The 13,414-nt window shown below is 38.9% G+C and overlaps 2 protein-coding genes across 2 annotated transcripts in view; one reads left to right on the plus strand and one right to left on the minus strand.

Annotated features, from left to right (window-relative positions):
- The first annotated feature begins 3,578 nt into the window (after window positions 1-3,578).
- Window positions 3,579-5,721, plus strand: RpL11 (ribosomal protein L11). Its single transcript, XM_011507809.1, has 5 exons — window positions 3,579-3,666; window positions 3,973-4,128; window positions 4,212-4,361; window positions 4,848-4,995; window positions 5,588-5,721. Exons 1-5 carry the CDS (start codon window positions 3,661-3,663, stop codon window positions 5,713-5,715), a joined length of 588 nt encoding a protein of 195 aa, XP_011506111.1. The 5' UTR covers window positions 3,579-3,660; the 3' UTR covers window positions 5,716-5,721.
- A 1,559-nt stretch (window positions 5,722-7,280) lies between these two features.
- Window positions 7,281-13,414, minus strand: part of qtc (GRIP domain-containing protein quick-to-court) — a 13,782-nt gene continuing 7,648 nt past the window's right edge. The window contains exons 3-8 of the mRNA XM_011495518.1: window positions 10,088-10,366; window positions 9,365-9,982; window positions 8,961-9,200; window positions 8,767-8,862; window positions 8,185-8,307; window positions 7,281-7,515 (exon numbers count right to left, since the gene is read on the minus strand). Coding sequence (XP_011493820.1) covers window positions 7,306-7,515; window positions 8,185-8,307; window positions 8,767-8,862; window positions 8,961-9,200; window positions 9,365-9,982; window positions 10,088-10,366 — 1,566 coding nt within the window. The 3' untranslated portion in view covers window positions 7,281-7,305. The remainder of the gene's footprint in view (window positions 7,516-8,184; window positions 8,308-8,766; window positions 8,863-8,960; window positions 9,201-9,364; window positions 9,983-10,087; window positions 10,367-13,414) is intronic.

Raw genomic sequence — 13,414 nt, forward strand, 5'->3', positions numbered from 1 at the left:
CATATATATATTGTTTTTTTTTTTTTTTTCATTCTCGAGTGCTTCCGAAATTATCATCTCTTTTCAAAGAGTAAAATGCAAACTAACAAAAGACTAAAACGTGTTTAAATATGCTTTCGAAAGAAGTATCCTTTATCATCTTAAATTTAGTCGAAAAAATTTTAATTATTTTTTGGCTCCGTTAATTTGCCAAACGGGAATGGAGGTGTAAAGTTAATAAAAGTTTGTTAAAGTGACGGGGAATCATAGACTGATTTTTACTCTCGTTTCATCCTCCTTAAAAGTCATTCGTTTCCGTGTCTATATGAAATTCTTATGAAAGTAACCATGGAGTTTTCTCCATTGGAAAGCATCTCGTTAAGGGGGAAGCGATAACGCGTCAATGGAACATTTTTATGGACGAGTGATAATTTGCGAGCATACGATAGAAGAACAAAAGAAAACACGCATTAACCGTTGGTAGATTGGAAAATATAAAAGAGAAAGTGAGGGCGGAAAAGGGGAGAAGTTTGCGAGAATAAGGAATGAAAATTGGCGAGGGTGATTGAGCGAGCGTGTTGCAGATAGCCGACGAAGAAAGTAGCATTTTTGACAAGTAATGAATACCGTATTGATAAGGCTAGGGCATAAGGTGTAACACAAAAAAAAAAGAGAGAGAAATGAGAAAATTAGGAATCTTTTGAAGATAGTCTTTATCAGGTTAAGGTATTCAATGGAGCAGAAAGGGGAAAGTCGCATGAATAATAGAGTAACAATAGAGGAACGGTAATGATGTAGAGTAATGATGAGAGAGAGAGAGAGAGAGAGAGAGAGAGAGAGATATCCTAGATAATTAATCGATTAGGACGTGGGGAACCACTGTGATTGAGAGTCGAGTTACAAGCCGTGCATGTAGAGTGCGCTATGTCGAATTGTCGATAATGAATAGACGAGTAAAACGGATGACCGATGCGTGGGTGAGAACACGAGCCTCGATATCCCAAGTATCTGCGGGGAAGTAACCGCAGCCGTGGCGTGATTCGAGTGTCTTGGTGAAAGCAGCGTAAGCCGAACTGCCAATCCAATACATCTCTGTCGTTTAAATCTCTGAACGAGTAAATCTTCCTGACTATTGAGCTGGAGGAGTGAGTCGGCGACAGAGTAGCTTCACTGCTCGGGACTCGGTGCTCCTTCTGGACGCAGCTGTTTATTATAGATGCAGCTGGTCCTCGGTATTTGGTCGAAACCGTTTGATTTATAGTCGAAACTCTAATAGAAGATGATAGAATGGCTCGTCTCAGGCGGAGGTGGAGAAGTCACCGATCTCGGAAGGAGAAAGCAGACGCAGAACAGAGGGTGCATCGTTAAAGCTATTTTTCCACTATTTACCAGCGTTTCAATAACTTTTACCCCGTTAAGGCCTCATCAGCTTCTCACCAGCTTATCACCAGCTTATCACTAAGCTTCTTCTAGTCACTCTTACGATAAACGATACGATTATCCAATCGCCCAATCTACCTTTAATTAAACAATTCAAGGCAAATTCGCAATATTTGTTTAAAGCTTCGGAACCACTTATCGACGTTTAAAAATCATCGCCCCTCCCCCTCAATTTCAAATCCAACGCCATTAGCTTCTTCTCCTTCCCATGCAATAAATATAAGAATATAAAGCACTCGATCGGCGCACTGCCTAGAACAATATTCAATCTTCCGTCGTTTTCCAATCTTAATCTCCGGCTCTTCAAGTATTTTAATCTTCCGTGGCCAATTGTAAATATTACCAGTTAATGTATTGCTGAGACTGGGATAATTGCTCGGTGTTATAGGAAAAATTATACTTACGACTCGATTGGCTGTAGTTGGGAGGAAAGTGGTGCGAGTGAGGGGAATAAATGCTAATTCATACATCGGATGCTGTGGGACCTATGATACTATTTTCCGAGGTAAGATATATGATTGGAGATATTTTAGTGGCCAGCATTGATGAAAGCGAAATTCCAGCCTCGCCAGGATCGCAGTTTAACGAACGGCAGTGCCAGCGAGTATAAAAAATTTGTTAAAAATAAAGGAATTGCCGTGTGGTTAGGAACGTAAGACTCGTGCTCTTTAAAGATTTCGAGTTGAGAATTACTTTTACGACGCGTTCAAAAATTCATCGTCATTATTGAGGAAATTAATTCTCTGCTCGTTTCGAGGATATTCTAAAGAAATTCTTTTCGCAATGATGAGTAGGCGGACAAGTTGGAAAAAATCGAGGAAATACCGATGACCAGAGAGTACGAGATAAGAACAAACAATCCGTATTAAACACAAATTTTTTATTTATTTATTTTTTTGTTAACATAAACTTTGTAAAATTTAATATCTTATATATAAGACTTCCGATGTGGCTAACTTATTAACGTGCTGTTCTAAGGCGGATGTCCTGGAAATGAGCCTAAACAGAAATATATAAATATGCCCATGTACATTTGGTCATAAGACTTTCCTATAAAATTGAATAACCGTTCACTGGTTATGATACACGATACCGTAGGCCATTAATTATTATCCCGACAATTAATAAATAATGGAGTCTAGAAGTAGGAAACACCGGCTCATAAAAGCTTTATTGAGAAGTTTATTGGCTCGATCTGGCACGAGCACAAACTATGGTGTAATATATCAATAATAAACCTTTTCTTCCATTACTCTCTTCGTTCATTTTCCTCTCTCTCTCTCTCTCTCTCTCTCTCTCTCTCTCTCTATCTCTCTCTCTCATTCAAATCTTAAGCAACGGCCTAACGTCAAAAGTAGGAGTATTATTAATGCGTTAACTTTCAAACAACATAAAATGAAATTCAAACATCATGCCATTTAAAATAAAATCATAAATTATTCGATTATCCGTATATTATTAATTTTAAGTTTCCTTCATTTTCCTTAATCGTATCGTCGTACAAATATTACTATATATATATGTATATATATATAGTATATATATGTATATATATATATATATTACTATGTATATATATATATATATATATATATATATTTTTTTCATTCATTATTTTTTAATTATTTTTTAAAGTTTTATCTATCATTATTTTACAAATCTGAGATTATTGATAGTTTGAGTACAATATTAATAGCGTAATAGCATAAACAAGTCGATTATATTAATTAGAAGTTCTCTTTCAAAATTTGTTCAATTCGTATACACGATTGGCATAATTTCAATTATAAATTAATCGCTTTCGCGCAGCCAGTGAGAATATACTAAAAAAAGCACTAAACAATCAAACAACAATGTTCTCCTATAAGATGAGAATTTATATTTATTCATTAGAATCTCATTTACGGAGCATTCACATTACCTGTCACAATCGACGAGCGCGGAATGTTAATCAACATATTATGTTTCTTATGAATTCGTAATTATTTACGCGATTGTTAAAACAAAAAACAAAAAAATAACAAAAAAGAGAAAGCATGAAAGAAAACTCGCGTTCCAATGCTCAAATCAAAGTCCGCATTATGATAATTTTCCATTTTCAAAACTAATGATGAGAATCTGTTAATAATGCGAGTGACCGGCAGAGTCTTAAATTTCTATTGGCAGCACTGTTCACTAGACAAGCAGTTGGATCGAGTCCTGCCAGGGCGCGCTGATCGATGCGTTCCTGTTACTTTCATCATGACGGTGAGTTAAAAGCACGAAAATTATTCCGAAAATTCTTCCAACATCATACGAATCGCAACAACGATTTTCTCGATAATCATGCGAGTAGATAAAGAAATATTTTTTCCAAATTCGGGTCTTATTAGTTTCAATACGTTAATGCGAATTTTCAATATTTTTTCTTGTGACAAATTCTCACTTTACACGCTGCTTATTTTCATTCCGCCTACATTGTGATTTTCCTAACCTTTCGAATAATCTTTTGGTTTGAAGCTCTTTTCTAATTATGATTTTGCAATTATCAATCGGACGTCTTTCGCTTTCTAGGACGCAAAGAAAGATCTTGCCACGGCATCGGTTAAAAAGACGAAGAAGGAACCTAAGGATGCGTCAAAGAATGTTATGCGAGAAGTGAGGATAAGAAAATTGTGTTTGAATATCTGTGTCGGTGAATCTGGTGACAGACTTACGCGTGCTGCGAAGGTAATTTATATTTAATTTATTCTCACACACTTTGTCTATTACAATCTATTATGTTTGTATAATGTTATTAATATTTAATGTAGGTTTTGGAACAGTTAACCAGCCAGCAACCAGTATTTTCCAAAGCTCGATACACTGTGCGTTCCTTTGGTATTCGGCGTAATGAAAAGATCGCCGTGCACTGTACAGTTCGTGGAGTGAAAGCTGAAGAAATTTTGGAAAAGGGCTTAAAAGTAAGATTAGCAGTTTTTATCTAGCCAATTATCGATACTTTCTTCTCGCCGCTCTACGTTACAAATCAATTTTAGTTCCATATGATATAATTATAATATAATATTGAATAATTTTTCATTATCAGGAGAATAATAATGATAATTCATGTATCGTTACAACGCAAGTATTTTGTTGGCGCATTGTAGATATTATCTATTGAAATTTGACTTTAAGACAAAAAAATTTAAAATTTCTATGTAATAATAGTTAATATAATTTGCGTTTCGAGTCATGGAATAGTGATTCAATCGATTAAAAAATATCTTACATGTTAGGTAAAATGTTTATTCGTTTTTAAATATTGTTAATTATATTCCCAAATTTTAAGTACGTTTATACTCTGATAACTCTTGACTTTAAATTTACAATCGAGCAAAATTTCTATTCTATATATATGCCGGCCATCTACTACCATTTACATCATTGTTTTTCTCCTTTTCTAATAGGTACGTGAATACGAATTACGTAAAGAGAATTTTTCTGGCACCGGCAATTTTGGTTTCGGTATTCAAGAACACATTGATTTGGGTATTAAATATGACCCAAGCATCGGTATCTACGGATTAGACTTCTATGTTGTTCTTGGACGTCCAGGTAAAGAATTAATATTACCCTTATTTTTAATTTGCACATTATCTGGTATCATAGATGTTGTTGCTACAAGCAAGATCTATAATTCTTATTGAATATGTGCTAAAGAATGTGCTTTCTATTTGCAACCCATGCCCACTTCATTTACTGGGTGTGTTACTTAACGAAAGCAACATTTATATATAATATTAAAAAATATAAAGTGAAAAGGGAAAGGCTGATAAAACTTATGTCTTATCGCGATTGTTTTGACCTTTTGTTTTTTTTTGCATTATTGAATTGTTGCTAAGCTGCTGAATTTCTTGATTGAATTTACACGTTCTACAAAAGACTTTTCGACCTTAAAATTTAAGCAATGAAAAATTTCTAACAATAATTTCTAGTATTGACGAAATAAAGTATTTGTAGCAAAATAACTTATAATTTATATAAATTTTTGTAAATATGTAATTATTATATATATTATAATATATATTAAAAGTATATTATTTTCTATCTTTAACATAATGTAGTCGAGGCCACTATTATATCAATTAATATTATTAAAGGAAATTTATCGTTATAAGTGAGATTATATAAATCTTTTGCATTCCAGGATTCAATGTAGCACACAGAAGGAGGAAAACTGGTAAAGTCGGTTTCCAGCATCGACTTACGAAGGAAGATGCCATGAAATGGTTCCAACAGAAATATGATGGTATAATTCTAGCTGGTAAAAAGTAATTTACACGTTTTTATGTATTTTACTAAGAAATTTATGTTAATAAAAAACAAGACGAAAATACAAAGTTTGTAAGTGCTTTTATTTAGAGACTAGTTTTTTTACAGGATTTTAAAGGATTGTTGTTTCTTAGTAATAAATCTGCATTATAGTTATGCGATACTTTTTATTATACCCATTTAATATGATTAAGCATTAATCTTAGGACATCCAAGTGAAACATGTGCTTATAGATTGTTTATAAATTTTTGTGACATTCTTGTTTGTCTTGATATCGCATCCAAAAAAAAGAAAATCTTTTTTTTTTTATTTTTTTTTATTTATGAATAGCCTAAAATATAAAGGCGCTAAAGCCTCTTAGAAATTTGCATGGGATTTTGAGCCCATTTAAATCACATTGCATTCTCAACTTGAATGTACATTCGAGTCGATAAGGCAGGAACTCTCGCATTAGAGGGATACATTTAAAGTAATTTCTATTTTACGTCGCAATGTTTGAAAAAGTCATTAAGAATTTCACGTATACCTTTATCACGAAAACGTTTATAATTTAACTAACTATTGTACAAAAGATGAAATTAAGACTTGTCGAGTATCGTATGTAATAATTTGCATAATTTAAAAGATTTCCAAATGAGGTTGCCTATTAAATGAAAATATTTTTGATTGGTAATAAATTGGTTTTTAATGAATTCCAAGGGCAAGATATTACCATCAGTCTCGTTATTTATTTCATCTGAACACGATAACAGCAGGTTTACATATACAATTCATGTAAGCCTAAAGAGTTTTAGCGGACGATTTTGCTTTCTATATTCAGGGATTCGATCAATTTTTATGAGATTGATAACGATAAATCATTCGACCAAATATACGTAAATAAATATCGTTTTTTTGCAAGAAAGAACGGTCAATATATTATATGCATTAAAATTTATAAATTTAAATTTATAAATGTAGCGTCGTTACATGGTATTTGTTGTTTTACATAAATGAACAATTGCTTAAATGTACCCGACTATCGAGTAATTATACGCATACATTTCATTTAAATAAATATAATGTCTAACGGTTACAATAATTGGTAATGAATCCCAGAATTCTAGATAATGTTTTAAAAATTATCTAAATGCAGAAAAAAAAGCCAAATTTTGGCAGTACAATATAAGTATTGGTAAAACAGCTTTCAGTGTTTACAGTGTGATCGATCACCTTTGGTAACGGTTAAATACCATGAATTTAATCATTTAAATTCACTATACTACATTCATCACACGTGTATGCAATGAAATTAAAAATTACTAATAAATTATAAAAATATGTATACATTATTACATATATCTTGTTTCTACATTTTATAATAAAAAGTTCATGGTACTTAACTTTATAAGAAACATCTACTTAAAATAAATGGAAACAAATAGAATTTTGTTTCTCGTTTGTCGAAAACGAAAAATGAAAGGAAAAGAAATTCATAGGAATTTACAATTTTTTTGCAAAACAAAGCATCAGATGTAGTAGTTAACGTTTTAATAATCATGCTCTAAAAAGAAATTTTTTTTTTGTTTTTTTTTTTTTTTAAATAATTTTTTTTACTTTCTGACTGAACCATAAATCCTGTCGATATTCAGCTTTTCTATGCTTGTATAATCCAAAATACTCTCAATAACGTTTAAATGTACATGAAGATTTTCTTTGTCCGTGAGGAAATAATAAATAGCTGACTTGAGGAACTGCAGTTTAATTTCCGGATCTAAAGCTCCATTGGTATTTTTCGATTCCACGATACGTCTGTACATTACCTGTATAAGACAATGCCGATTTTAGTCGATCGTAATCAATACAATCGATTACACGTAGTGCATTATTAGAACGTGTGAAATACATTGTTTAAACAGCATAGCGTATATTAAATAAAAATTATCTCTGCCGAAGCTTAGCATTACCAAGGTCCATTGATTGATAAATTAGGAGGCTGTTTCTTCAAAACGTGCTCAATGTTGAAATAATACTTTGCTGATGGTCTATTTATAAAAAAAATGTTAGTGTAATTGAAAACATACGTGTAGTGGGCATTAAGAATTAGGCATGCAATTTTCTTATCAAATACTCTACAGCTTTTTTTCTCAAATTTGGAGATAAGTGAGAAACTACGGACTCGTGTAAAGTGCAGCATCGAGCGAAACAACGAGAATAAATAAAAAGTGTAATGACACACGAACGCCACAATAATTACAAAAATACAATAACTCTATATATAGTAGCGGCTTTGAAAAGTAACATTGACATTTATAGATAGGATAGAGTGTGAGCGACTGGGGGGGGGGGGTTGTGAAGGGAAGAAATAATCAAATTAATTTTGTATAAAAATAAAAGGACAAGCTAAGGTGAAATGCAACATGAATATACGAAACACCAAAATTAAAAGAAAAAAAAATCTGAAAGTCGCGTGGCAGCAAGGAATACAATACCTTACGCGTGCCAAGGACCCAGAGAGAAACAGCCTCGTGTACGCTTAATAAACTTTGGCTACGATTGGCCAAAGTAAGAGGTTCAGGCGAGTAGCTTGATCGAATTCGAGTATCCTGGAATGGCTGGATTATGTGAGCAGCGGCCAAGAAAACAGTGGAATAATGTTAGTACACATTGTCGTGTTAATTATTGGTACGAGAACATTGAACGGTGAAAGAACGAGAGAGAGATAAAAGGTGAACGTGAGAGGTGCTATTATTAAAATAATAGTAACAATGGTTTAGCTTTCTGATAGTGGCTCGGAGATTTGTCGTAATACAGTGAAGTTTCAATCGATATTTTGTGCTTTAACTACGCGAACTCTCGATCCAACTAGCGTAAACTTTCAAAACTAGCACAAGATACGAGGCTCTTTAAAAATTTGAGTGGAGATATTGGTGGGAGCGAAGGAGGCGGACCGGGGGGGGGCAGGTATACGCACATATATATATATATATATATATATATATATATATAATATCAACAAAATAATAAAACAAAAAAACCCGTTAATTATGGATGTAGATGCATTGCCTTCCTACCTTAATATTCTCCAATTCGGCTTTCGTCACGGCTAATTGCTGAAGTAGCTCGGCCACGGTAACTTGCCCCGGGTTCATTTGCGCCGGCTCGTGAAGCTACGTGAAATAATACGATAGAACGTGTGTAAGCGAGTCGGGACACAGCGAAGAAAAAGAATTGCACTTGAGGAGGGAAATGAGGAGAGACAACCTACCTGATCGGCGGATTGCTCGATTCTAGCCGCCTCCTGACCTTTGGAATACATTTTCAGGTACATCTGTTTATTTTGCTCCTCCTGATCAGCCAGTAGCGCTCTCTGTTCATCGACTTGAGCGCGCAAAGCCTCAAGCTCTGCCTCCAATTCCTTGGTTCGGGCCTCCGCTGCATCTAAGGACGGGCGAGCCTGGCAATAGCGCATGCTCACTTCGGACAATTGATTCAGAAGGCTTTCCACCTGCGAAAGTCATTAATTACGTCATTCGTTGGTCGAGGAGCCGGCGGATTGTAGTCCGACGAGCTTGGGCATTACATCCCGGTCGGATTCTTATTACCATGGCGACTCGAGAACCTGTAGTACGATGTCGTTAAAAAGGGCAGCCGAGCTGAGCCAAGCCTTACCTTGTCATTGTGGCTCTGCTTGAGCAGCTGCGTCTCGTCGACGTGTCTCCTATGCATCTCCTCGATCCTGCGCTCGTAGTGATCGACGAGCCTCTTGGTCTCGTGGTCGTGCAAGCTGGCATCCCTAACCGACGACACCGATAGCAGATCAATGCTCTCGTCGTGGACGATGCTGAGACTGCCAGCCGCCGTCGAGGCGTAACTCTCGTTGGCGACACTGGCGGGATCGGTGGCGACCGTCGTCGACTCCTTCGAGTGCATCGAGCCATCCTCGAAGTGGCCCGAGTCGACGAGTGAGGATTCCTTTTTGTCGGGCGTGCGCGAACTCGTGATCGGGCTCGTCCTCGGGCTCGTCCTCGGGCTCGTCCTCAGGCTCGTCCTCGGACTCGTCGTCGGGCTCGTAACGAACGAGTCGTCGAGGAGAAGCTCCCCCCGGGACGGTGAATCGGGCGAGAAGGGTTTCATCTCGCGGATGGTGGCTGCCTCGCTGCTGTCGGTCTTCTCATCCGGGCTGTTGAGCGAGGCCTTGTACAGGCGCAGCTCGACCACCTCCTTCGTCAAATGAACGATCTCCCGGTCCTTCTCCTCGATCTCCATCCTCGCCCTCTTCAGCATCGCCTGCAACGACGGATCAATATCGTTTAACTGGGCTTGCTCTATACGAGTGCCTCGCGTCCTTCATCACCCGACAACCACTCGGACGTACGTGGTTGCCACTCTCACCTGGAGCTCGCGCACTTGTCTGGTGGCCCTTTGCGTGGGCGTGAGGTACTCGTCGTTGCTGCTGGCATGGGTGGCGCAGTGGAAAACGTAACGCCGTGACCGCCCGGACCAAGTGGTGCCATTGCGGGCGAAACTCGCGTGGTCGCAGGCGCTCGCCGTGCTGTAGTTGCTCCCGTAGCTCTTGAGACTTTCGGCATCGCTGCAGTCTTCGTTGCATTCGCCGTGGCCGACACCCGCCCGCGGGTGCGTTCGCCGCCTCGACGGCGTCAGCGACAAACTCTACACAGTTAAGAGAACCGGGAGCTTATTAGTCGCCCTGGGGAGGCTTGCGCGATTAGGGTAGGGCTAGACGACTGTCCCGACCACGTGGATCGCGCTTTCTCGCAAAATCGCCAAAGTTGCACGAGCTACTGTTGTCCAAGCGCTTTTCTCACGACATTCACGTAGCTTTTAAACGAAACTTTTCCCGAAAAACCGCTTGACATTGGTATCGCAATGGCTGCATTTCTTTTTAATTTTTTTCTACACAAGGTCGATCAATTACTTTCGCGTCGTTCGGTCCGTACGGGTTTAACGGACTTTTTTTTGTTTTTGTTTTTGTTTTGTTTTCTTTTTTATTATTTTTTTTTTACTAATTCGTGCTTTATGAATTTTTACGATAACGACTTTCCGTGGGGACTGGATATTGAAAAGAAAAGAAAAATATAAAATAAATATGTATATATATATATATATATATATATATAAATCGAGAGGACATTGTTTAATAATAAGTTGCCACTCAATTAAGGATACTCTATCTTTACTTGCGGTTCGTCGAAGCTCTTAGTTTTCCGACATGATTTTTAGTTTTTCTTTTTAATTAAAAATGGAACAATACTTTATTCCCTTTAAACCGTTACTTTAAAAAGCTTGCCTCTATAATGAAAACCCGCTAATCTTTTCTTTCGCAAAACAATCCCATTACGGAAAATAAAAAAATTGTCGCTCCTGTATTTAGGAAATTTATCAAAGTTTAAAACTACATCGATCGATTAAATTACAACAATGGTTTATACAGAGTTCGGTGCCATACTTGTCGTTCCTGTCTTTACGGACATTGATTTTCTTCCAACTACGCAAGTATTGCGTTGTATTTAAAAGTATTTTGATCACAAGAACATTTTACATACCGATGACGTTCGTACTTTTTAAACTCTCTCTCTCTCTCTCTCTCTCTGTCTCTTTCTCTTTCACAACAAGATTCTAAAGTATCGAGCGTGCCCTTGGCACTGAGGACCCGGCATCCCTTCCATACCGAATCGAGTAGTAAAGTAATCGTCAGAAATTACCTTGGTAATTTCATATAGTAAACGCCTCTTGGCTGTCACGCATACATGTCCTTTCGATCGATAATAATGCACCTTACGGCACTCAATGAGACAATGAAAGTACAACGAGGCAAACCGAGTGGGGAGCGTACGTGCGCACGTGCGGGGAGAAATTCGTATGTATTAAAATATAAGAAAAAAGTAAGGGAAAATCTGATGAAAATTATCGATTCGAATGCGGCAGTGGAGTACGCAACCAACATTTTACTCATGACTTAATAAACAAACGTCTACCTCTCTTACAACGGCAAATCCTTCGATAATGCAATTCTATCCAGACGAATCGATTTTACCTAGGACACCAAACGTGTCCTTTGTTGGTAAAATAACGCGACATAACGCGGGAAACGTATGCATCAGCCGGTATCCCGTTCTTTCCTCAACACAATGACACTTAAATTCAAGCTAAGGTGGTGCTGTACTTGACACGGCTCACTCTATGCATCGACGGAGGAAAGACTGAGAGTCCTCCATCACTATCGCTCGAACAATCTCTTCGAGGGCGCCGAGCGGATTGGCGAGGGCCTACCAAGTGGCCACATTGTGCTTCCCAAGTGGCAGATGGACAAATCTCTCGAAACAAGCTCTTTTCATTGTCGACCTGGACACAACTCCCCCCCCCCCCCCCCCCCCCTCGTTCCAATTTACCGGAGCGACAATGGCAATAAGCCGCGGAAGGTAAAGTTGTAGGTCATCGGTACGCGTCGGATATATTATAGTGACGTAGGTCCGTGAAAACGAGCCACTGTGCCGACGTGGTTACGAGGAATAGTTTATAGGCTCGGTAAATGATAACGACCAACTCGAAGACGAGTGCACCACGGGGGAGATCCCCGGGTCTTAAACGAACCAACGACGGTTGTCGTGCGACGTTTACCGAAGGACAGCTGCGCACGTTCCTGTTGTCGATCGGATCCATGCGAGGGTCAGCCGCCGAGGCCGGTCCGGGCGCTCTTCGCCCACTGGGTCCATGCAGACTGCGCCAGCCCGAGAGTCCGCTCTCGGCTGAGGCGAGCTGACTGAGCCAGCGCGCCGGCGCGAGTCCTACTTCCTGCAGGCCGGCCCGCGCCAAACTGGAGCAGTGCCAGCCGCGGTTCCCGACCTCTGACCTTGACTATCACGGATCGCTGCGTGCGCTCGCGGAAGGAAGTGGCTCCAGCCTAGGCTCCGGTTCACCTTGGCTCCGCCGGCAATAGGTACGGCGAAACCAGAGCGGACCCGGAACGTCGATCATTCGATCGAGTGATTCTTTCCCGGTCTTTGACTGTCTTTGACTGATCGAGTTCTCCACCCGCCACCACCGGGATACGAGCTTGTAATGATCGATGTCCGTGCTGAAGCTTGGCACACCTCTCCCTTTCCGTTATTGATCGCTCGATACCGAAGCCGACATGTGCTGCTCGCTTTAGTTCCTCGGGCCGTTCTTATTAATTAGCAAACTACGCTGCATTCGGTGGATAAATATGCATTTGACATTGTAAGATCCGAGTGAGTAAATTGCTTTGGTTAGTGGGAAGTCGTAGCGCGATTGTCCGTTACGCGGATGAAATTGCAGGGCAATTAATAGCATCGACAGGTTGTCGCGATCATAGGGCACTGGGAGTTCCAACGTTTTGACGACAACCGCATGAAGTATCAATGTCACTTAGATTAAAGCGTAGAATCGTTGGGATTACGGTGGAACCTGCGACGCCAAGTCTCGTAATCGAAAGCGTGACGACGCCAGTAAGTTTTTAATAAGGTGAACCGGGGAAGCGGAGGGACGTTGGACGTTCTCATGTGCGTGCGTGCACGGCATTGGTTACGAGCTCTTGCAATGGTTTATCTCTCTGATTTTGTTGATTATTTTTTGTTTTATTTTGTCACTCGCGCCACCTCGTCGATAAATTCTAGTGTTCGAGTACTTTGAATTTACCGAGGAAGCAATAGGCGTTGGGAGTCGCGAGAGAATCGCAAC

This window comes from Ceratosolen solmsi, unplaced genomic scaffold (genome assembly GCF_000503995.2).
Source record: "Ceratosolen solmsi marchali unplaced genomic scaffold, CerSol_1.0 scaffold1, whole genome shotgun sequence".
NCBI lineage: Eukaryota > Metazoa > Arthropoda > Insecta > Hymenoptera > Agaonidae > Ceratosolen > Ceratosolen solmsi.